Raw genomic sequence first — 23,543 nt, forward strand, 5'->3', positions numbered from 1 at the left:
TACCTTAATGCGTGCGTTTAACTTAGACAGTCAGTTCGGAAAAGTCAGATCTTGTAACTTGCAAAAATTTCCCAGCTTCTCATTGATCTCTTTCCTAATTTAAAAGAAACAGTCCCTTTCCTAGTTCACAAGAAGCACAGAAAGGGGCTTTTAATGTTGTTTAGTATTGCTTTCACCAGGACCTTTCCAATGCTTCGGAAAAGTGGAATACGGAATAGACTGCTATGCCACGAATAAAAATTCCTGTGGGATTTAACATCTTTAGTTCATTGACAAATAGATGATACAATCGACTGGAATCAGACATCAAACGTTACCGACAGTCCCTGAAGCAGATACACATTTGCAGATGTCAAAAAGCTTATGCCAAAAAGGGCAAGCTAGCCAATAACAGCATTCTCAACTTTCTCTTGCAACGATATCATTAAGTCGTGAAGGCTGGCATAATATCAATTGGCTATTCATTGTTGCAGCGTCTTGTGAAAATCTCTGATTAACCTTCTGCCAGACAGAGCATTCATGTGCAGCTTCATCTTGCCTCAGTCTCTCAAATTTTTAGAGTTGTCCCATGAACAAGTTGTTGTCTAAGAAATGGGTCAAGGCACTTTGAAGTACTGTGGCCTTGGAGTATTTGCAATTAACAAAGCAGAACATTGCCAGATGCCTTGAAATTGATAGGACAACAACCTCCAAGCAGCTCTCGTTTGCTCCTCCTTAGGGGAACGCTGAACCTAGTCAGCTTTCAAAAAAAGGCCCAACATGGGTGGGCACAAAGCTTAATATTTTCCCTCTTGGAAAGAAAAAGATGGACTTGCTCACAGAGCCAAGACATCTGCATTCAGCATGACTTAATTTTGCCAACTGATACGAGACTCAGAGGGTTGCTCACTATTTAGTATTATTTTGTGTTCCACAGATGGAAGTAATGTCTAAAATACATTGGTTGTTTTCCAAACACAGCAAAGTTTCAGGCCTTTCACCACCGAGTATGCAATTTCAAAAGAAATGCTTTGTTCCCCATCTGATACTAAGACTGCTTTATGTTCAATATACCACCCAAACTATTACCTGTAACTAGTTCTGATCCATAACGTGGGGTTACATCTCCTTTACCTTTCAATGATCCTACAATAGCAGTAGCTTTGATGATGACTTATAAATAAATAAGAATCAGGTAACCCTGTTTCTCTTTTCTGTCTTCCTACTCTTTTCTATGCCATCCCTTAACATGAAGATACCTGCTTTCAGTTGAATCATAAGGCCTGCAAATTTAACCAGTTCAAAGCCTACAGTGATGGTGATGCTTTCCTCAAAATTATTCAGATAAGCAGCCAAAAAGCCACAATAGTCAAACTAATCAAAACCTTCCAGGAAGGTCCTGGAAGTGCTACCTAAAGCAGGAGAGGAGAATGTGAAGGACTGTGGAGGACTGTGTGAATGAGTGGGTATGTGTTCTGGCCACGTGTGAAAACAATAGTTTTCTCAATGGAAACGTCCACCCTGAGGCTGGCTGCTGGAAGCTGCGACCTGAGTTGAGCTGCTGACAGTCTTTAAGGTCAGCTGTGTTGTACCTGCACAGACTTGGAACAGGTGGCACTCATGAAGCACTGTCACACTTAGGTCCCACAATGCTAATAACGTGTTTGAGTGTAGTGAAAGACTTACTGGTAGGAAGTGCCGGTCCTTTATCGCTTGCCTCTTTTGACTGCAGATTGCAGGGAAGGGAGGAAAGGGGGGAGCCACTACAGCAATGGGGCCTTGGACTTTCTGCTCTCTGTTATCACCTCGGCTTCGATGTTCTGTTTGGAGGAGAAAGAAGACATGAGTCTTTCAGAGTGTTAAAAACATACAAATATCTCTATTAACAGCACAACAGAGACCCAAACAAGACGGGGACTACAAAGATGAAGGTCCTCCTTGTCTTCACTGACCAGTACCTATGATCCCTGTTGTAAATGAAGGGCACAAGCACTTAGCAGACATCCAAGCCTCTGGAAGAGCAACGCTCTTACAACAGACCCCTGTTGTAACACACAACATGTGCACTGAAGCTGAATTCCCCCCAAATGGGATTTATACCCTTTATTGCAAGTGACAAAGGAGCTACCTTCTAGGTGCTTGGGACCCGAGGCCTGAATTCCAATGGGAACCTGCAGCTCCTGTTGCCTTGAAACATCGAGATGTACTAATGTCTGTACTCTAACCATATTAAATATATCTCCCTGAGGGGAAAGAAGGAAACACAGCCCCAAGTAGGATTTCCTTCCCTGGCTGCATGGCAGCACCAGGTCCTAAGCACTGGCTTGACATCATGAAGGTTGTTGCAGCGGCAGCTCTGTGTCCTGGCATGGAGGAGATGACCCTGGAAAAGTCAAGATCTCTCCACTCCAGGCCCAGAGGAATCTTCCTTCATCATGGGCTCACAACATTCAGTCCTCTTTCAGCGTCAGTCCTAGGTCTCTGAAGCCTTCCATGCAAATGCGGGAATGCTCATGGATTTCCCATCTTTAATTTTAGGTGATAGATAATTACTGCTTGGAGTGCTGCTGGAAGGGGATGATGGAGTCACCTGATGCACATAGCTATGGTCTAGCCAACAATGTTTGTTACTAGCATAGCGGTTTTCTGATCTAACATTTCGTTCAAATTACTTTTGGTTAAATAGATAAAGAGATAATGAAAATCTGATAGAAGAAATAGTTGAGACACAATAAACATGTTTAGGTTACATGTCAGATTATAATTCTACTCCAATATTTGCAGTTATTTGGAAAATAAGATAAAGCAGCACATGACAAGCTGTCTGCTGAACCTGCCCAGCTGCTGTTAAACACGCAGGAATGAAAGTTGCCAAAACTGAGATGTGTAACTTTAAAATGACGAGGCATTTTCCGACAGCTGCCTTCCCGTGCTGCTGTCAGGAGTTTTCCTGCCCACAAGATGGCAGGCGGAGATCAGCGTGGTCCTGGGACAGTAGCAAAGCAGAGCCGCCAAGAACAGGAAAGCCAACTTCTGCTCGACTCCAACGCTACTGTCGCTGGGATTCGCCTGTACTGCTCCTGCAGCGCTATGAAGACATACTGCACCCCCGGTGCGTTCTTGAGCTAAAATCTGTACAGAGGTTCAAATGCAGCAATTAATTGGATTGTTTCATCCAGCTAACAGATGCTCTGCAGATCTGAGTAATCAATTATTATTATAACCTGATAACAATAATAAACGAGAAAGGCAATGTTAGCTATTGGTGCAAAACATTTCCAATACAGGAGGCTGCTGCTGAACATTTTAAGGGTGACCTGCATGAATTTTCTCCTTCCTTATGGCACAGAAGACAGCCATGTTTGCCTACTTTTACTTGCTTCCCAGTAAGAATTTTCCCTTGGTGAGGTTCCTAGTGAAAACTGACCTTTCTCCATCTTTTGCCTTCCCTGTAGCACGTTGCTGTAGGACCATCCAGATGTTTGCACCTAGTAAATTCCCTTTATGGCAGGAATCGAGGAGCCTGGTTATGACCTCGATTGCTCCCGCTCCCTCCATGTGTTGTGTGACCTGGTTTTGAGGCTAAAGGTCTCCAGTTCATTAGGTGATGTCAGGAGGTGTTCCCTGGCCTGGGGAGGGGACACCTACCCGACCCTTCCAAGCTGTCTGGGGTATCACCTGGCTTTCAGCTGCCACCCTTGAAGGATGCAGGTCTCCTCCAGTATCGTGCTTAGAAACCCCATGCAGACTGCTCAGTTTCTTGGAGACTCTGTAATACCCCTGGGCTCCAGTTTCAGCCCTTGGGACCCTAAATCTTATCTGTCCTGGAGCTAACATCTGTTTAGCAGAGGGAGACAAGGTGGCCTTGTCAAAACACTCAGTAAGTACCTCCATCCTTTCAGGCTGGAGCACAAATTTGCATGCACTTACAATTCAGATGTATCCAACTGAATAGAAAAACATATTAACAAAGACGTAAAATGGAAAAGTAAAAAATCCTTTTCAGTTCTCCTCTAGTAATCATAAACAACTCAAAGAGGGCACAAGCCTTTTCTACCACTAGGATTTCTTCAGCTTTATTTCTTAGCCTCAGTATCCAAGTCCCAGTGGAGACCAGTGCCCACAGCCCTGCACCTATGCCTGAGCACCCTGCTGCTGCCTGGAGGGGACCATGGAGAGGCGTCACATGTGTGGAGCCAAAGCTGGAACCAGAGTGCATGAGTACTCACCTCTGCGCAAGGCTCGCAGGTGCTGCTTGGCGTGGTGGTGCAGCTCCTCCACGCAAGGCGGTCTGGTGGAGGGGAGGAAGATGTTTCTTTGCTGATGCCAAGGTGCTCGGTAATAGACACTCAGTTTGCTCTCTGCATCCAGGTTGGAGACAGCTGTAGGATAAAAACAGAATGCAAGGTAAGACTCCTAGCCTCTTGTACATCAACCTAGCTGAAAAGCAAAGGCTCTCGCCTGGAACAGCAGTGCCAAGAGCTAGGGCCGAGGATGTTACAGAACCTCTCCTCCCACCAAATAACAGTGACCATTATCTTCTCCGTGTTTCCATACCATGTTATACCGCTTAGCATTTAGACAATGCCCTTTTGCTAGATCGCGTATGGCTCTATGGAGGCAAGTAGGTGCAATGATACTGTATTGACGTTAAATATATGGACTAGAGGGATAATCATTTTATAGACAGCAAAGTCAAAACACAAAGAAACACACAACCTTCCCACAGTGTCATTTTGAGCAAGGGCAGAGGGAGGAATGTGTTTCTTATTTATCCATTCTCCTGACAATATGCTCTTTCACTACATCATGTTACGCACGACCACTTTCTGACACAGGTTGCTGGCTCGTTGCCTTCCAGCATGTAATGACTGACATTAACTGCCCACCCTGCTGAGCGACTTTAACTGTCACCTATCAAAAGAGGTTCCCTTAATAGACAGGGACTTCTGAGGGACAGGAACACTGCAGTTCCTCTACAGAAGCAGAGTTCCTCTGCTTCTGAACGTTACAAGAACCAAGTCCACTAAAGGTTTGAGAGAATTTCTCAGGAGCACCGTGACTCAGGGGAGATGTGCCCAACCTCAGCGTAGTCAGTAGACAATTTTCCAAGGGCCAAAGCAGGAGAGGAAGGCCATGGGGAATGCCAGCACTCTGCCCTGGCTGGCCACGTGAAGCAGGTTTGTCCCGCCTGTGCTCCGCAATTCACATAAAGCAGCAGAGCACGTGGCACGTCCTCAGCTATAGCACTGGGCTTGCTCCTTCTACAGGCATTGATACAAAGAGTCTCTCCAGTCATCTCCTTTTGTAATGCCAAGGAGCTACTGCAGCTGTTGCATTTACAGGACAATGCAGCCTGACGAAGGTGGGCTCCCTCATGAACAGGAGGAAGGGTGGTGGAGGTACCTCCTGGGGTTGCCTTCTCAGTGAGGAGCCAGACTGACAGCGTGCCTCAGGTTGGTCCCCTCAATGGCCATGTGCTCCACCCCTTTGCCCTCATCTCTGTCGTGCAGGGCAGTACACCCTGGCCCTGTTCTCCCTCCCATCTTCCCTCTCTGGCAGGAGAGCCTGGAAGAGCTGCCATCAGCAGAGGTAGCTTCAATCTCAACACAGGCCCACACAATGCTGATTGCCAGAGCTCTCCTCCACGTTAATTCTGTGTTAACAACTCAGCCTGTGCACCAGCTCCCTTCTCCAGCCTCTGTCTTGCCCACGGACATGATGAGTATTTTGCGGCCAGACCCTCCCCTTACATTGCCTTTACCACTCTGGCAAGCGCAGCCCCCAGCCCTTGCCCGGCACGGCCCTCATTGCTTCCACAAGAGAAGAAGAAGGGACATGCCACTGTTGTGGAACACCACCGAGGGGAAGGAGACCAAGCCAGAGAAAAGGGGCTGGTGGCAGGACATCCTCCAGCCAAGAAGCTAGCACATTTCAGGGCTCCCATCTACTTTTGCACTCTTCGACCCGCAGGAGCAGTTGCCCTTTTTTGAGCAGGAGTCAGTGCAACATGTCAGGCAGCTGCTCTCTGGTGGAGAAGCTTTGATCTTTCTGGTTCTGTTGCTTTAATGCAAAACAACATTCACTCACGCTGAAGGCACACCAGTGCTCTGTATAGAGAAAGAACTGGGGAAATACAGTAGGAGAAGAAGAAGGAGGGAGCAGACACAAGGGGAGAAACCCAGGAACCATGCTGCCACGTGGGATGCTGTCAGACTTTATCAGATAGTTTCTTTGATAAGGAAAAAAACCCAGTTCATAAAACTTTTCAAGTATCATGGTGGAAGTGGTGGTATAATATGGTGATAGACCTACTGGTTCAGGTTCTCAGAGCTTCAGCACCACCGAAGGGACTTCAAATGCTGTGCCCAATAGGCAGCCTTGCTTTGCTTCTCAGTGGACTTTTGCAGGTGGGGTTTCACTCAGTTTACAGTATATTTGTAGTATATTTGCAGTGCTTCTCTGTGCAACTGGCCATGGTGTCAGTGCCAGGAACAACACCAGGATGAGAAAAAAAATGATTGACAGTGGGGAAGTTTGTAGGATGAATGACGGCAACCTCTAGGTGTTCATCATGAGGATTTACTAATTAAATTATCAACATTGTAATAACATAATGTTGCCAAATTGCAAGCAGAATTTTGATGGTTTGTCTGTCTGTCACCACGGCAGTAGGTGAATATCTCACTATCATGAGCTGATTTTCATATTTTCTTTACCCCTAGAGGGTAAGGAAGAACTATGTCTATTTTACAGACAAAGTACCAAGACACAAAGTAACTTGCTCCGATCCTGTTCTGAGCCGCACTGCCTCCTTGGGAAGCTCGTCTCAGGACAAAAATTTGAAAGTGATAGTAATGATACCCCACCCATTCTTTTTATTGCTGAGGATATGTGATATTAATGATCACAAATTGTACCCTGGAGGCTAATGAAACAGCAGGCGCAAGCAGTTCCTTCCCACTCCCAGAAAAAATCTGTCTAGACTGCAGCTCTAGTAGTTGTCTGTGACAGAGCTCGATAAGTGAGTGGAAAGTTTTACCTACTTATGAGACGTTCAGACATTTCATTAGACTAGAATAGATTGCACTGCAAAATTTAACTTGTAGAAAGCTCTTCTGGCTTTGGCAGCAGTGTTTTACAAACAAGAAGAGTAGGAGTTGGGTTAATATACTTTGCGTGAGACTTAAAAATGAAACCAAGCTAATACAATTCTGCTACACACTTGCTGTGGTAGACACAGGTTGCTGCTCACAGATGAAACAGCACGACCTCTTAGCCATCCAACAAGTCTCTCTTAGCCGGCAAACCTGGCAGAGCTGTGCATACTGCTGTACCAGAAGAAAAATAAAGCACAGATACATTTCTTATCTTCAACTGATAGGGCACTAAGAAGCTTACAGTACCCTGTGCCGTGGCCCCAGCCAGCGCACATCCGTATCTCCTCGCCTTTCCCTGCACGAACTCCAATTCGCCATGTCAGGGAATATGCCCCACTGACACCAAGAAAGCAGAAATATCGCACAATATGCACTGAACTGAACAGTCCTTTAAAACACTCAAAAGCTGGAGTGGATTTTCTAGGCGGTCCAGAATAGAAACTAAAAGAGCTGGCAAAAAAGCTGCGAGGGATGAATGTTCTCAGCCTGCAGTGGGGGAGAAGCTCAGAGGGAGAGAGAAGCATTGAGTAGGGTAGAGGACAATGCTGGCCCAAGGACAAATAAGTATAAACACGCCACAAATGCAATTAGGCTGGATGTCTGAAGAACAGCATCCCAACCTCAGAGCAGTGAAGTTCTGGAAAAACCTCCTGGAAAGAGAAAAGAGAGGGAAGAAGCTCCCTAGTAAACGAGTGAGTGTACATCATTTCTGAAGGGGAGTAATCCTTCAGAAGATGTGATTGCCTGCTAAAAGAGGGGCCCGCTTCCACTTCATCCCTTGCACGTTGTCCTTTGCACATGTTCTTTCGTGTCCTTTGTGCATTGTCTGTACTTCTGCAATGGCATCTCTCCTGGCCCTTGCTCTTTGGGCATGTGTGCCTGGGAGCTGGAGCCACAGGATGCAACTGCAGGAGAGGATCGTGAGCCATCAGGACCACTGAACATCTATTTTTCTGCACACGGTTGAATCCTTTACCTCCACCAAAAGAAAAAAAGCCAACCCTGTGTCGAGGTAATTAAAAGATCGCTGAGCTGAGATCTAGAAGACTTGTTCATTCAAAGCTTCATCAAATACTTCTGCTAAGAGCCTGGGTTCAATATTAACACTCCCTATGCCTCAGTTCTGTAAAATGGGGATAAGGTATCTCTTCCAGCTAGTGCTTCCTTTCACTCAGTGTTTTACACTGCAGGCTGTTTTTACAACGCCGAGCCTGCGCGTGGCTGTAGCCTCTCAGCATCATCATAACACGCATAATAAATAAAGCAATACAGGAATTGTAAAGCCACAGTCTTTAAATTATTAACAGCTGGACACCAAACTGAATGAGAAGAAAAGCCTGTACAGATATAGGAAACGGTGCGCTTCAGGCATCAGACATAGATTGTTAATATACTTTTAGTGTGCGCTCTGATCAATTTAGAATATACAAGTGAATCATATAAACTATCATGTTCATTTCATTCCTGAGTTAAAGTAATTGGTTTTTTTTTGTCTTGTTGGATGACAAACCACAAGAGACTATTTACATGGATTCTCCATTACATTCTGTGGATCCATTAACGTTGGCTGGTTTCCTGACAACCAATGTCAAACAGACATACATTAATAGCTGTTCTCATGAGAAGATTTTTGAAGGTTTCCAAATAGCTGTTTTATCGAAGTTGATCATGTTTATCATTTATAGACCCTGCTTGTCTTCACATCCTCTGGTTCACTCTCCCTCCCTCCCTTAGCAAAGCAGAAAAAGGATCCTGCCGTAGCAGAGCTGGATGTGGATGCTTGAAGGTTGTGTGGCTTTAGTGCACTCAGGCATGGGTATTCTAAAAATAACACCACAAAGGCCAAGCAAGAAAGATTTCTGCTCTATTTATTTGATAGATCCAGGGATTTCCCTCCCCTCAACTCCGTCTGCTTCTCTAGACGCTTGCCTCCCTCCGCCCCAGTTCCTTCTGTTTCTCAACTTTCTATTATTTCTTTCTGTATTATAGTTGTCATTAGGTGTCAGGGGGGAAAAAAAACATTTTCCTACGCTTCTTGGTTTAAAGAGAAAACATGGTTTGGTGTAAGGTGTGAAAAAGAGCAGAGCCTGGAGAGGATCTGAGCGGTGAGCAAGGAAGGTGCCTCTGTGCTAAGGGACAGAGCCCAGAGCTGTCGTGCCCTGAACTCCTGCACAAGTGAGGGGGAAACAGAGGCCGCCAAATCCTGATTTAAGTATCTGGATTCCAAAAGACAAAAACCACAATTAAAAAGGATCAGGCTAACGAATAAGCCTATTCCAGAGCTTGGTTGCTCTTATGAGAGGCTCTAACGACCCAGGCGCTTGGCGGGAGGCAGAGGAGCTGGGGCTGTGCACCCGACACGCACCCACTATTTCTCCCTGCTGCACTATGGGAATGTGAGATGCTCTCAAAGGCTGCCATGGTCAGCAGAACTGTGCCAGGATCTGCTTGTGAAGCCCTTCTCCTCCAGTGGTAAGATGGTTGGCCTGTCTTTTTAGCAAATGCCATTTTTCCTAGCCATTTCAGGTAAAAATGATGGAATTTTTTTCTTGCGAAATTCAATATATATTAAGAAAGCTGTATGTTCACGCAGCTTGGCATAAATAGTCCTACGCCAGCAGCAGCAGGGTTCAACCTGATCAAGCTCTTCCGCACCTATTGCTCCAGTCAGCAGTGAGTTACTGCGAAGTTTGTGTGCAAAACATCACAAGAAGATTAATTTTGAGGAAGACTAGATTATCTCAAAGACTAGGCAGTCTGGCAACACATCCAACTTCATCATGCATTTTAGTGCATAAATGTTTCATTGAGGCAAATGCTGAGTCTGAGTGAATTTTATTTCTAGCCCTGAATGTCTCGAATGTATGCTCCCCCCAAGCACTCATGTCTCTGCTGTAACACCCGGGGGGTTTAAGCCTACAAGGCAAGTGAAAATCTACAGTTGCTTCTCCACTGTACGTGTCCCACATTTTGTGCAGTGCACCAGCAAGCTCGGTACTTTCAAAGCAGCTCCCTCTGCGGCCACTGCTTCACAGTGATGGCATGGAGGGTGCCGGGGCTTACCCAGCGGAGACACAGGAGCCCAGAGCTCCTAGGAGGTGGGACAATCGCTGTTTTCTACAGTCATGCCTGCTTCCAGCCATGCAGATATCCAGACATTTCCCCCAGTCTTGATCTATGTGCCAATGGCAAATCCCACCAACTGGAACCACAAAGAGCTGTTTGGATCAGCCACCTTCATGTTCCATCTTTATTAAGGGCTGAAAAATGCCTGTGCAAAGGGAGTGTGTTGGTGGGGCTGCTGTTTCTTGCAAATAAGGCTATTAGCTCTTCAGCATGTCAATCACCCAGCTGAGCAACAGCAACCTCACCATAACTTCAGCGACTATACCTACAAGCACGGGCACGCACACAGCTTCCCTCATGCTCCTAGACAAAAAGTCTGAAGTGACTGGAGCCAGAAACTCAGACGTACCCTGGTGCCCTCGGGAACCCTGTTGACCCCGGCAGGGGCAGGATGCCATGCTCTTTCTCCACCAAGGGGAAGCGATAGTTTCTGTCCATGTCAGAGCCAGAGCAACAACTAATAGTGACGACTTTCTTTTCTGAAGCGCTTTTGCCAGGGGGCAACATCACATGAAGGGAACAGGGCAGGCACTCTGGCCCCTCGGCACTGTGGGGGGCTGCTGAGGACCCTGCCTGTGATTTCCTTTCCTCCTCTCCTCTGGGCAGCGGTCTGCAGTCCAGCTTCCCCAGGAGATGTGAGAGCTGAGGCAGGTCCTACTTAGGCCTTGACAGGGCTTTCTAAGCATGCTTCTCAAGCAAGATAAGGTTCTCAACTCTCAGTGAAACAGAAAACTTCATGCCAAAACTCCCATCTCCTTTTCCTCACCACTCTTGTGCATCTTTGGGATTTGTTCAGGATCTGGATGGGACTTCCCTATCTTTGGTCGCATCTTTTGTTCCTGCTTTCCTGGTGTACTCTGATGTTCGTGAGGGCACCATTCAGTGAAGACATTTCCCTTTCAGTCCTCGCAGCACCCACTGTCACAGGGCTGTGGGTGACTGAAGCCCCATTTCAGGTGGTCTGCTCCTTGGTTACTTCTCTCTGGAGCCCACACTGGAAAACCTGGTTTGTAATGCCTTTGCACATCATTGTATCTTATTATTGCTGTTATTAGGGCAGAAATCCAAATGATTTCTGAGAATTTTTTGTGCCGTGCAACTTGAGTCCAGGATGGATGTGAGGAGCAGACTCCAGTGGCACAGGCCCTGAGACATGGTTTAGGTGACCAGTCTGGACCTGAAGCCTGGATCACCACATCTGCCCTGCCACCGGCACTTGTGCGTGCAAATCAAACCCAGTGCGACTGTGTCTGCACGGGCTGCAGCTGCCCTCCAGACAAACAGGAGGGGAGACCTGACAAAACAAGTGAAGTCTTTAGTTACATGTGGGCAACAACATGAGCACAATTATTATTCTGTTCTGTGCTCATGGACGGGCAATTTAGTATATTTTTCAAACTCAAGCAAAAAGGCAGAAACCTCACCTGCAGCAGAAACTGTTGAGAAAGACCATGATCTTTTATGCTCTTTGTAGTGTTTTATTTCTTGCCAATACGGTGAAACTTCTCACGTTTCAACCAAGGTTTCTTAGCACATCCCTGCGACATTTCTCTGCCTCCCATTATGCCACACATATGGAAATAACAGCTATTCAGGAGAAAAATGAACAAGTGGACAAAACTCTATCCATATTCGGTGTTCAGTTATCTAGAAAGATTAAAATACTGGAAAGCATATGATTTGGATGTCATTTCCATGTGCAGATCCTTGAATTTTGCATTTACCTGGTATTCAGTTAACTGGCACAACAACAGACGTAATTCAAGAGGGCTGGGAAGTGTGTGCTTCTTATACACGTAAGAAGATTAGGCTGTTAGGCAATATGCACTTATGTGAAGAGTACCACATGCTAATCCCATTCTTGGCTTTGCTGCTTTCAATCACTGCTGGTGGTGTTTGAACATACTTTTAACTGCTTTCCCTAGCTCTGTCCAATAAGTTACGGCAGCCAGAATGGGATGTGGTATTTCAAAACATTTCAAAGCTATCACTGCAGGATAGACAATAACCTCTCAGAAATACACAATATTTTATATGTTCAAGCCTTCATTCCTGTGAATTTTCTCTAGCCAGCAAATTCTTCCTCTCCTTTTATTCCTGTTCTCCTGTCTGTGTTTTACACGGCCTCCAAGAGTGGCTGGGAGAGAAATAGCTTTGTGCTCTCAGCTACGAAATAGCGGCAAACATAGTCATAGACAGCAGGTTTCTGCTGGAGGGTTTCATTAATGGAGTTGCCCTTCTCACCCATGAGAGGTGAACGGCATTTTTATTTTAGGTGCATGTGTCTATGTATTATACATATCCATGAATATGTGCAATTGTGCATACACCCCCACCCCATCACACCCAGCTCTGCAGCAAAGGAATCCCCCCCAGTGCACATTTCTTCTAATAGATGGTGACAGAAAGCACTGGAAGGAGTGCAATGTACTTATCTATTAATAAACATCTGAAATGTTCAATAATGTATGTGTAGCCATAGTGTTTCTATGGTCCTTGTTCAGTCAGAGATAGCAGGAAGCCCATCAGGGAAAAGAGGTTAGTAAGCAAAAAAGAAAACCACCAATAAGGTCGGGCTTTACTCCCAGGGCAGCTGAAGACATATGACTAGATGAAAGTTTTCCCAGTTGTGTATGTGTATGCATAAAATTAAACATTTAATCTAACTGTACATCTTCAGAGACCACAACCCAGCTGGGAAGTGACTCATGCCCCAGCTAAGTGAGTGGAAGATACAAAAAGCAGCATTGGTGTTGCCTGCAGGGCAATGGTAAAGGCGGCAGACAGCACGTAAGTCCTGCCTGGCAAGCTTAAGGTTGCCGTTAGGTCAACTATTCTGCAGAATGAGTCCATTTTCCTTTCAGTTTGCTACCATGCTCCATGAGAAAACATAAAGTTAATTAGCCAGCAAAATAGTGAAGGCATAAACAGTGTTAAAGAAAAAACCCAAACCAAACTAGTTTAAGGTTACTGGATCTAATGGTAAGGATGGATTGTTACAGCAGGGATGATAGGACATCACACACATGCACACATATGTGCTTTTGTGTACACACACTTCAGAGCATATAACTGAAATGGATGTCTCAAGAGAGCCCTTTCAATCCTACATGCTTAATTAGTTGAAAGCACGTCTTTCAATCTGACGCACCTTCAGTGCTTGTCAACACAGATTTCTTCCCATATTGACCCTTCACATTACTCCCACTCTCAACACACAGCAAGATAAAGTCTCTTATCTCCGGCACTGTAGTGTGTGGTCTCTATAAAACACTTTGTAAGCACGCTTTTAGACATTCTTTGCAATTCTCCCTCACTGCTCTACTATTTTTCTCCTGTACTGACTCAGCCCAAATCACTACTAAGCTTGCCCGAGTTGCTCCAACAGGTCACTGTAACGCTTTCCCTTTTATCACACAGAAGTGTGCTGTTCACTGTGATGTTGCTCTCAGATCAGTCACCCTGATTTCACATGCCAGAACTCAAGAACAAAGCTTTACAAAATTCATTTACTATTCTACTTGTCTTGGTTAATGCTTACCTTCAGGATCTTGTGAAAAAAACACCTTCACATTCCCCAGCCTACAGACATTTTTGAGGTAGGTCAAACAGTGTTTTGGCACTGGTTTGAACGTATCTCACCTATTCTCCTACTCAAAACATTCAACTCCCCCGCATATTTCTATCTGAACATTTATATCTAAAAGGGTCATTTCCAGTAATAGCCTTTTGAGTCTATGCTGAGGATCCTCTTTTGAAGAAGAGCAGAGGTTTGCACATTGGAGTACCTATTTCCACATCAGCATCCATGATACAAACAATCTCTCCACGTTCATGAACATGCAGCCCAGCTGTAAAACACCGGGAGCCTTGAAAAAGCGCACTGGAAGATGACACAAAACAGAATATGCTGAGTTTAGCGTGTTGGAAGACAAGATTCAGATGGCTTATTGCAAGTACAGCAAACATATTTCTGTTTTCCTTGAAACTTTCATAAACTACAACCTTTCATCAAAGCTGTAAGAGTGAGTGTCCATCAATCTCAGTGCCTTCTCCATTCCGCTCTCAGAAGTGGCATTTAGCATCAGTTACGCCAGCGGTGCTGTGATACACACACTTGTCTCTTGGATGGCGGATTGAAGGCACCAACTTATTTTACGCAGGGCATCAGAAGGGCATCGGTGGGTGATAGCGTTTTGTTTACTATTGACCTACACTTCATTCAAGATGATAACCTATAAGAAAAAAAAGCCCTATAGTTCCACTGCTTAATCTGGTTAGTCCCCGATGTGGCTCCCCATGGGTAACGACGAACTTACTGTGTTGGAAGGGCAACGCATATGCTACAGCAGAAAAATACTATGAAATGTGAAGAGTGAACCCAAACCAAAGACACAGGTTACATTTTGTATCTAGTATAAAAGTGTTGGGGATGTTTTTCTGGGAATGACTTTCCTCTCTGGCATGAATTTGACCCTCTTGCCTTCAGCAAACTGCATGGGGAAGCCAGTAGCTGAGGTCAGAAGCTGCTCCCAAGCAAAAAACAAGACTGAAGAATCTACACAGAAAATGAACCAGCAGGGCCCCTCTTCCGTTACAATGGCACCGCACATAGGCTGAGAAATCAAACCCCCAAAAGTCAGAAACAACAAGCCATGTGTTAAGAGTAGAGATGGTTGCTCATATTTCACACTTCTTCCTCCCCATTTGTCTTTTTCAGCATGCTTGGCTAGATGCCCTGAATGCTGCTGAACTGCAAGTTAAGGTAAGTAGCAACAGTTTCTTCCAATTATATTCAGTAAATACTATGCTACTATTGCTACATGTGTTCCTTCGAATTACTCACAGGCAGTCGGGGGAAGACAGAAAGTCAATCATCTCAGAGGGACCAAAGGCAACTCTTTTTTCTTCCCCTGGGGAAATATTCTTCCTGCTCCTGCATCTCCATCAGCCCTTTCCTGCAGAGGGACTGAGAGACCTCGCTCTGTCTCGAGTCTCTAATTGCTTTTGAGGTCATGCCTGCCCCATGAAGCTTCCTCTCCATAATGGCAAGGCAGCTTGTTTCTTGGGTCAGGCAACAAAAACCAGGTGCATGACTCCAGGAGGTTACTCCCGTGCCACCCTGATGATGGCCCAGGGTTGTCTGGGCACAGGGGTGCAGTTCAAGATATAACCAGTTCACTGTGTAGCTCCTCCTGGGTCCTTCCAATAAAACTCTTCCTCAAACTCAGTGAATACCTAAGACCAATATCACCAGCCCTCTCAGATGTTCCTTTTGGCCCCAGCCTCCCAACTGTTGTACTTGAAGTCCAGTTTCAGACAACGGGCTGTGAACTGGGCTTGAGGAGCACCCAGCCCATGAAGGGGCTTTGGGCCAGGAGTGGGGTCCTATTCCAACACTGTCCAGAAATATCCTTCTCCAGTTCCACTTCTGACAAGACGCTTCTCTGAAACATTAAAGCAAAGAGGGCTGTAAGGGTTCAGAGAGCCACAACAAGAAGCCAGATAGCTTGGCTAGCTGACTTGCTGAGTTTCAAATGTTGAAACAATACTCAACGCAGCTCTTGCTGTTTTGTAAGGGGAAGGAGAGCTGCCTGAAAATAGAGATTTTTTTTCCCCCCTTCTATGCTTTCTCAAAGGAACTGATTTTAACGAAGAAACCTGCTTAAGGATGGATTCTTGTTAGCCTTGCAAGGCGGGGAGAGAGAGAAAGTACAGTATGTTTCCCTTCCTCAAGTCCTTTGCTCCCTATGCAAAGCCCACTGCAATCTGCGGTATGCCGTAATTGCACAAGCTCCTGTGTGTGCAGCCGCACCGCGTGCTCCAAAAGGCACTGCAGGGAAAACAGGGCTGGGGCTGGTCCCCTCCACCCTGCCCTGCGCTGCCAAGGACATGTCCCAGCAACAGTCCCCACCGAGGCTCCAGCTCCTACCCAAGTACTGCAGCTTCTCCTCTCCAGGCTTTTGGGCTCGAAACTAGCCCTTAATCCGTAAAGTACAGACGTGTTGTGATAGATGGAATGGATTGTATTACTTACAGTATACTTTCTGTACACATGTATACAAAGCCACTGCGATATACTGGATTACTTTTTAGAAGGAACCCATTCAGACAGCTTCTGGAAACTAACTATCTTTGTCAGTGATATTGTATACCCAGGATGAATAACTTCTGTCAAGATAAGTTATTTTTCCCCTTATTATTATTTGAGTAACATGTTCTCAGCTTGCTCACCTTAGGCACTAATATTCTTTCTGCAGAGTTGCCTGGATTTTTTCCTACTGTATTTCAAGTCTTTGCTTACCTAAAAATGGTCCGCAAGCCTCAAATGGTAAATGCTAGCTTGCAAATTTAACCGAGAGGTGAGCACTGTTAGCTGTATCGCCTTGCACGCCCCTGCGGAGGATGCAAACCTGTTACCATGCCAGCTAGGGAGCCCCTACGGCTCACGCTAACCCGCTAACCCCAACTTCGAATGGAGACATCCCGGCCAACGGCAACTAGCACATAAAATGCAGCATGAAAACATTTAAGCTAAAATAAGTTCTAAAACGTTTACTTCTTGCGAAGTGTCATAAGGTGTTAATAAAGATCATAACATAAACTATCCTTTATTGTTACGGCTAGTATGGCTTTATGAGCCCAAACCATATCCTATTGTTTGCACTCACATTCACATTGTTAAGCGACATATTTATGCAGAAAGCCTAATTGAGTTCTGATGGGATTTCTGAAAAGCCATGACTGCTGAAGAGTTACAGAGTTTGTCAGATGCTGCAGGGGTGTGGACCACTCTCTGACCAGAGATGTCATCCAGGACATTACAGCAAACAGCAAATTCTTTCACATTTGTAACTCGTCTGTCTTTGTGCGCATGTTGGACTGAGTTCAATGTAGTTTTCAACACGTTGGTTTCAGCACAGCAAATACACAGGGTGGCAAACAATTGCTTGCCTAATGCACACATAAAATGACTACCTTTTAAGTGTGGGCAGACATTTTATTATGACTGTGTACTGAGTACTGCACATGAAGAAGAAAAGAAAAGAAGAGAAGGAGCAGTGAAAAGTAGCCTTTTCACTGCATCCAGTCAAAACCAGAGCAGAAACGTCAGGTGTTAACACCTACTGGTAACCAGCAAAACTACTGCTGCGGCATGACGTTGGCTGTGACACTGGACAGGAAGCCTTCAAACTCTTGATTGTAAGCAGTGATGAAAATGAAATAAAAACTGCAGGAAATAAGATGCAGGAAAAAAATCCACAGGAAAAGAAATTAAACTAGGAATACTTTCAGGAAAGGAAAGAGGAAAGGACTTAAGGAGAGGCATCATCATTAAAATTATCATGCAGAAAGTGTAAATAAAAAATGGGGCCATCGAGTAGCAAACAGTGTTTGACCTTAATATATCACATACTGAGCTGAACAGTGAATCAGGAAAGAAAGCACTCCTGAGACGCTCAGATTTGTTCACAGGGAGCAAAGTTGACAATATTTCTAGGCATAAAGAAGCAGACAATGGAAAGTAATCACAAAAGTAACCTTCCCCAGGGGAGATTCGTCTCCCTGGAGTATTTCTGTAGCCAACAGATAGGCTTCTTGCTGATATTGAGTATGAACAAACATCAGAGAGCTCCGAATAGTCCTCTGGCAGAGCCTGTCCCCCTCTGTTCACTGGAGAAGGACCACAAGATGATGGACCGCCCCAGCACCACCAGGCACCAAGAGGGGAGCAGGATTGCCTAGTCAGAAACAAACGTGTCTGCGAAGCTATGGATGGGTTCCTGCATTTACTTGTTGGATATATTTAATGGCAAACTAAAAAACTAAATTTGGGTCACAGCCGAGCAAGGTGACTTTTAACTCAAAAGGTGAAACATTGCCTGAGAAACTGAACAAACGCATTCATTTTTATGAAGAAGGGGGAAAAAATGCCCAGAAACGTGACACAATAAGCTGGACCAGGTGTCGAATTTCGCTGCTCTTGCTCTGTCCTTTCTCAGTCGTGTTTCTGCCTGACTTCTCCAGCCCCTTCGAATACACTGTGACATCAGATCTGGGCCTAATTACCTTCCTCCTACTTTATTGCCTTCTCCTCTCCACCTCTCTACTTTCTATGTGGATTTTCCAAGTGGTGTTAAAAAAAAAATGTGCTGGAAGAGATGCCAGACTCCTCCAAAGACTGAGATGCCCTACATGCTGAACAGGGAAATGCAGATGACACCCTTGGATATACCCTGGCCCTAATCCGGCAGGATGCTGTCTTGGGGAAAGTGGAAATCAATCTTCACATCTTATCAAGCCCTCTATTGTCTGCCAGCACAGGGGGAGGGGAAGCCATCCCAGTCAACTTTTTTTTATAATATGGATATTGTTTGTTAAGTTGAAGATATTTTATATACAAATAGAGATCAGTTCACAGCCATCTGCTTATTTTCTATGTAGCGTCTAAAGTATTGTAAGGGTGTTACAGAGAATATGAAAACAAGCCCTTATCTCTGCTGCTGAGCTTAAAATGAAAAAAAAGAAAAAAAAAGAGAAAAGAAGAAGAAATTATAGGAGTTGGTATGTAGTGAAATACACATACAGTAATAGGCCCTGCATTTCATGTGCTAGACCAATAATACTTTGCCGTGTGGGCTTTTTCAGTGTTATATTCTTCCAGAAAAAAAGCAGACTTGCTTATTCCTTGCTAGGGCATGCTCCAAACCTCTGCAGGTGAGCAGTGGTTTGTACTGCCCGGGCTGTGGTTTTGGACCCACAGGCCCTTGCAGCACAACCAAACTCTGCCATTTACAACCAGCTCCAAATGGCTGGACTCGGTAAGTAACAGGTGGTTCGTTATTCAGAATGAACCTGCTATGGTTGGTAAAGAAAAAAAGAGCCATCCTGGTGTCCTGGGCGGCCCAGACTCATATGGCACGGGGAGACACTCGAATTCAATGACTATCTCCCAGATTCATTATCACTCGAGGTTTTTTAACTACTGCATTTAAATCACAGCTAATTCTGATAAATCAAGATTGTTTCCCTGACTTGCTGGTTGGAAAATTTAATCTTTTGTGTTTGTTCATATTAGTGAATATTGATTTCCTGTGGGACACAGTACATTCGGTACATTTCGTGTAGTGAGCAAGGGTGAGGTCACTGCTTGGCAATGTTTCTGTTACGCAGTGTTATTTCTGAAGTTTGGGTATTGGAATACTTAACACATTGATTTTATATTAAAAAAAATGGGATTCTATGCAACATTGCAGAAGAAAAAATATCTAAATGTACAGCCACCACTTACCTATGAGAATGACAGTTAGGCAGAGGTGAATTTGGATGCTTTTCATTTGGGTTATCTGTTTTCCCTTCTATTAGCATCCTGATTCCTTTTATCTTTGTAATATTTGTGCAATAGTAACATTTTACAAGTACTGCATTGCTTCTTCACTTTACAAGGGCCAGAGCAGCCTCCTCATAGTCAGTACAACTCTCCCTATTTTCTGCAAACTTTTACACGTACTTCTAGGATGGAAAAGCTAAAGCAAAACTTCAGCATGTCAGAAGAAAATACCTAAACTTTGAAGATTCTCATTTTAAATCAGAAAATAATTTATTTTGCAGATACTTCTGCAGGACAGTGGAATAATTTTCAAGCTTTTAAGAAATTCTAGTTCTATCGCTACTGAAGTTACAGCCACATCCATGCTAACTTAAGACTACGGGAAAGATTTGCTAAAGGGATAGCTAGAAGATAATCAATCGTCCTTTCCTTTCAATGCCCTTCTATCTGTGGACACTCTGAGCACTGGATGATGTTGCTCCAGAAGCACTGAAGCTAGAACAAAGCAATGGTAACCAAAGTGCCACACATCACTTGCAGAAATAAGCCTCGAAGTAGAGTCATGGGCAGAAAACACTTTCTCGTCCCATTCAGGAACCACTGAGACAGATATGCGCCCAGAGCTGAGCTTATTCAAGTAATTCCCAGGGTAATTTTTTGTATTCAGAAATTCTTCTTTTGGGATCAAACTGAAATGAATTTGTTGCCGACCACAGAAAGCATAGCTTTGCGACAGCACCGCTACTACCTAGTCTGTGACAATTCATTCATCCCAGCAGGGAGGAAAACGTAATCTTTACAATTACAGCTACTGATGACCAGAGTTTCATTCTGAATTTCATACTAGCAATCTTCCATCTGGACTAGATGATCATGGTCAGTCCCTTCCAACTGAAAATATTCTATTCTATTCTATTCTATTCTATTCTATTCTATTCTATTCTATTCTATTCTATTCTATTCTATTCTATTCTATTCTATTCTATTCTATTCCTGTCCTATCCTATCCTACTTTTTCTACCAACATGACATAGAATGATCACGTTTCATGTTGCTATGTTTATATCTAAGCTTCAAATTCATAATATCTCCCAGCCTGACAACTCACTGCATGCAGGAACTCTACGTATAGGTATTGGGAGATCTTGAGTGGTACAAGGCGGTATATTGCGCACAGGAGCTAATTAACCTTGGGAAACAATTCAGGGTCTAGCTAACTCCAGCTATGTTATCTGGGCTCATTTTCCGCTCTCAAACTATGAAGGTTCTTTGGGTTTTAATGCAACAAAATGACTTTTGTCTTTCTACAATACATTATACTGGCAAAAAGGCTGCAGCCACACTGACAGAACTGCATTTGAGCAGCTGGCCTACTCCTCGTACCTCTACATTCATCAAAAAGACATGTTATGCTGACAAATGGTAGTAATGGCTTTGGCTGGCAGTTTTACTGGTCAAAGATCACACACTTTTCAGAGCTTTGTCCCATATCTTTGCACAAGCAGAAATGAGTAGTGAAGAAAATGAGCTTCAGTATGTTCATTCAGACTTGTTATGGAGAGCACAACCTTTTAGGTTCAGGCTACATAAAGGGATTTAAAAGTGTGGGACACTGCTGCACTACAGTTTTTACTCCTATCCTTGTTGACTGCAATTTCACCCCCTTGATCTTTCCCCGCTTGACCTACTGAGTAAATACTTCTTCTGTCTAGGAGCACGAATTTCCACACAGCAAAGCTGAAATCCTTTTCCTGGGGTCATAAGCAATGCAGGGTTGTTGTTTTGTGTACCAAATCCTATTCTGACAGCCCACAGACCACAATTCATAATATAAAGCATGTTTATTTCATCTCTTGGAGGTATCACCAACAGCATAGTGCCTCTCTTTAAACAGTGGCTGCCAGAAGATTAAGGCAGACTCTGCCTACCTCCGAAAAAGTTTCCGATAATTCCAAGGAGACTTCACCATGATGCTGGCACCAGAAAGAAACAACCTAGGACCTGCAAGCTGACTAGGCTGTGGAAACAAACATTTCTTTGCTCCAGTTTCAGCTAAGAGGATACCACATGGCCGCCCACCGCAGAAAATGAGATCACAAAGAAGAAAATAGTTGCTGTGCTCCCACCTGCAGCACAGCTAGGGTACTTCTGGGCCTATCACCACTTCTGCTGAGGCTGCAATAAAGGTCTGGGTTCCTTTGCTCTTGCTCTCATTCCTTTCCCAACTTGCTTTCCTACAGAAAATGCTTCAAGGAGCTGGCAAGGGACATGCTGCCTGCTCCCGGTAGAGGAGCCACAGCTCACCCCAGGCACCTTCCTCCAGAAAGGCTCAGAGCCTGCAAGGAGGCCAGCCCAGTGGGGATGACTGGTTTGGAAAATGAGCAAGGGTGACTGGAAGGATCAAGGCATATAAGATGACTTAGTGAAAAGTTACCACTAGGTGTAGGTGCTATGAAGAGAGACTGTAGAGCACGCAGAAGAAAAATTGAACAAAACATAAAATTTATAGAATCATAGAATGGTTTGGGTTGGAAGGGACCTTAAAGATGATCTAGTTCCAATCCCTCTGCCATGGGCAGGGACACCTTCCACTAGATAGGTTGCTCAATGCCTCATCCAACCTGGCCTTGAACACTTCCAGGGATGGGATATCCACAGCTTCTCTGGGCAACCTGTTCCGCTGCCTCACCACATTTGTGTGTGCAGTAAGTAGAAACCCTACACAAGCTTAGAGAATGGGGCTGGAGTAAACCAGACTGACATGTCTGCCAGACACTGAATAGGGCAATGCATCCACATTGGCTAAACGCTTTTTGGTACATTTATGCAGTGATGTACAACTTAGAGGTTTATTTAGTTTTTAATTTTGCCTCATATGAATAGGCACCTGGCACTGTCAAGGCAGAAAAGGACAGCAGTCAGTCATATATTGAGATAGAAACAACTCGAGATGCAAGAATTTATCAAACCTGAGATAACTAGTTTCCTCTCAGGTATTTGCTGGACACCTCTGAAGTTGAAAAAATGAAGAATGACCAAAGGTAGGTTTAGGCTGTCAGACAGAGGACAGTCCTGGACTGCCTCAAAAAAACAAGGCTGAGCCTTCAGTACATGGCAGAACTGGGGATCCTGAGGCACATTTCCAGGATGAACATCCTTTTCCCAAGGCCCTGCAAGAGCCAGGCTGGAGACGCCGAGACAGTGATTGAGCCTCTTCTCTGGCCAGTCTCAAAGCTTACAGCAAATTGCAAGATTTGGACTGGGGCACAACCCTGCGGTTTTAGACTTGTCTGAGATCAGTGCCACATGTCCATGCATATTACAGAAGGAGAAAGAAAGCACATCACTGCTTGTGCAGGTTGAATTTTGAGAATATTCCCATTTGAGCAGTGCACACCTCATGCTGAAAAGGCCTTTCAAGGTATTGCAGAAGGTGTTCAGTCGTTTGTCTCCCATTACAGCTGCAGTATCTCCAACGGACCCTGCCTCCCCAAAATGCTCATTAACCCCAGCCTCCTGAGTCACATCTGCTCTACCTGTCATTCAAACTGCACGATCATAAGTCAAGTCCCTTTCTTACAGATCATGAAACAATGTCTTGAGAATAAAATTTAGTCACCAAAAACCTGGGAGGAATTCAGACCAACAGGGAAGTAAACCCATCTGTTTTAAAGAAGCTGACATCCCACCAGAACTTTTTTTTTTTAATTGTTGTATGACATGCTCACTGTTTCATAGTTAATTGCAAAAAACATCAAGGCACAGAATTGTTCCAATCTGTAGTAAAAATACAACCATGTGCTACAATTAAGGCCCTAAACCACTGCTGAATAGGGTATAATAATTGTTGTGGGCTTGGCTCGACATTTGGAGTTAGACTTCAGAAAAAAAAGAAGGCTTTGGTAGGGTGGTACTGAGATAGGGAGTTTGGGACAGACTAAGTGCAA

General features: G+C 44.6%; 1 protein-coding gene across 1 annotated transcript in view; it reads right to left on the reverse strand.

Annotated features, from left to right (window-relative positions):
- Positions 1-23,543, reverse strand: part of NHS (NHS actin remodeling regulator) — a 263,661-nt gene that overhangs the window by 18,950 nt on the left and 221,168 nt on the right. The window contains exons 2-3 of the mRNA XM_086609169.1: positions 4,209-4,361; positions 1,666-1,799 (exon numbers count right to left, since the gene is read on the reverse strand). Coding sequence (XP_086465295.1) covers positions 1,666-1,799; positions 4,209-4,361 — 287 coding nt within the window. The remainder of the gene's footprint in view (positions 1-1,665; positions 1,800-4,208; positions 4,362-23,543) is intronic.

The sequence above is a fragment of the Tauraco erythrolophus genome, chromosome 1 (assembly GCF_009769465.1).
Source record: "Tauraco erythrolophus isolate bTauEry1 chromosome 1, bTauEry1.pri, whole genome shotgun sequence".
NCBI classification, from domain to species: Eukaryota; Metazoa; Chordata; class Aves; order Musophagiformes; family Musophagidae; genus Tauraco; species Tauraco erythrolophus.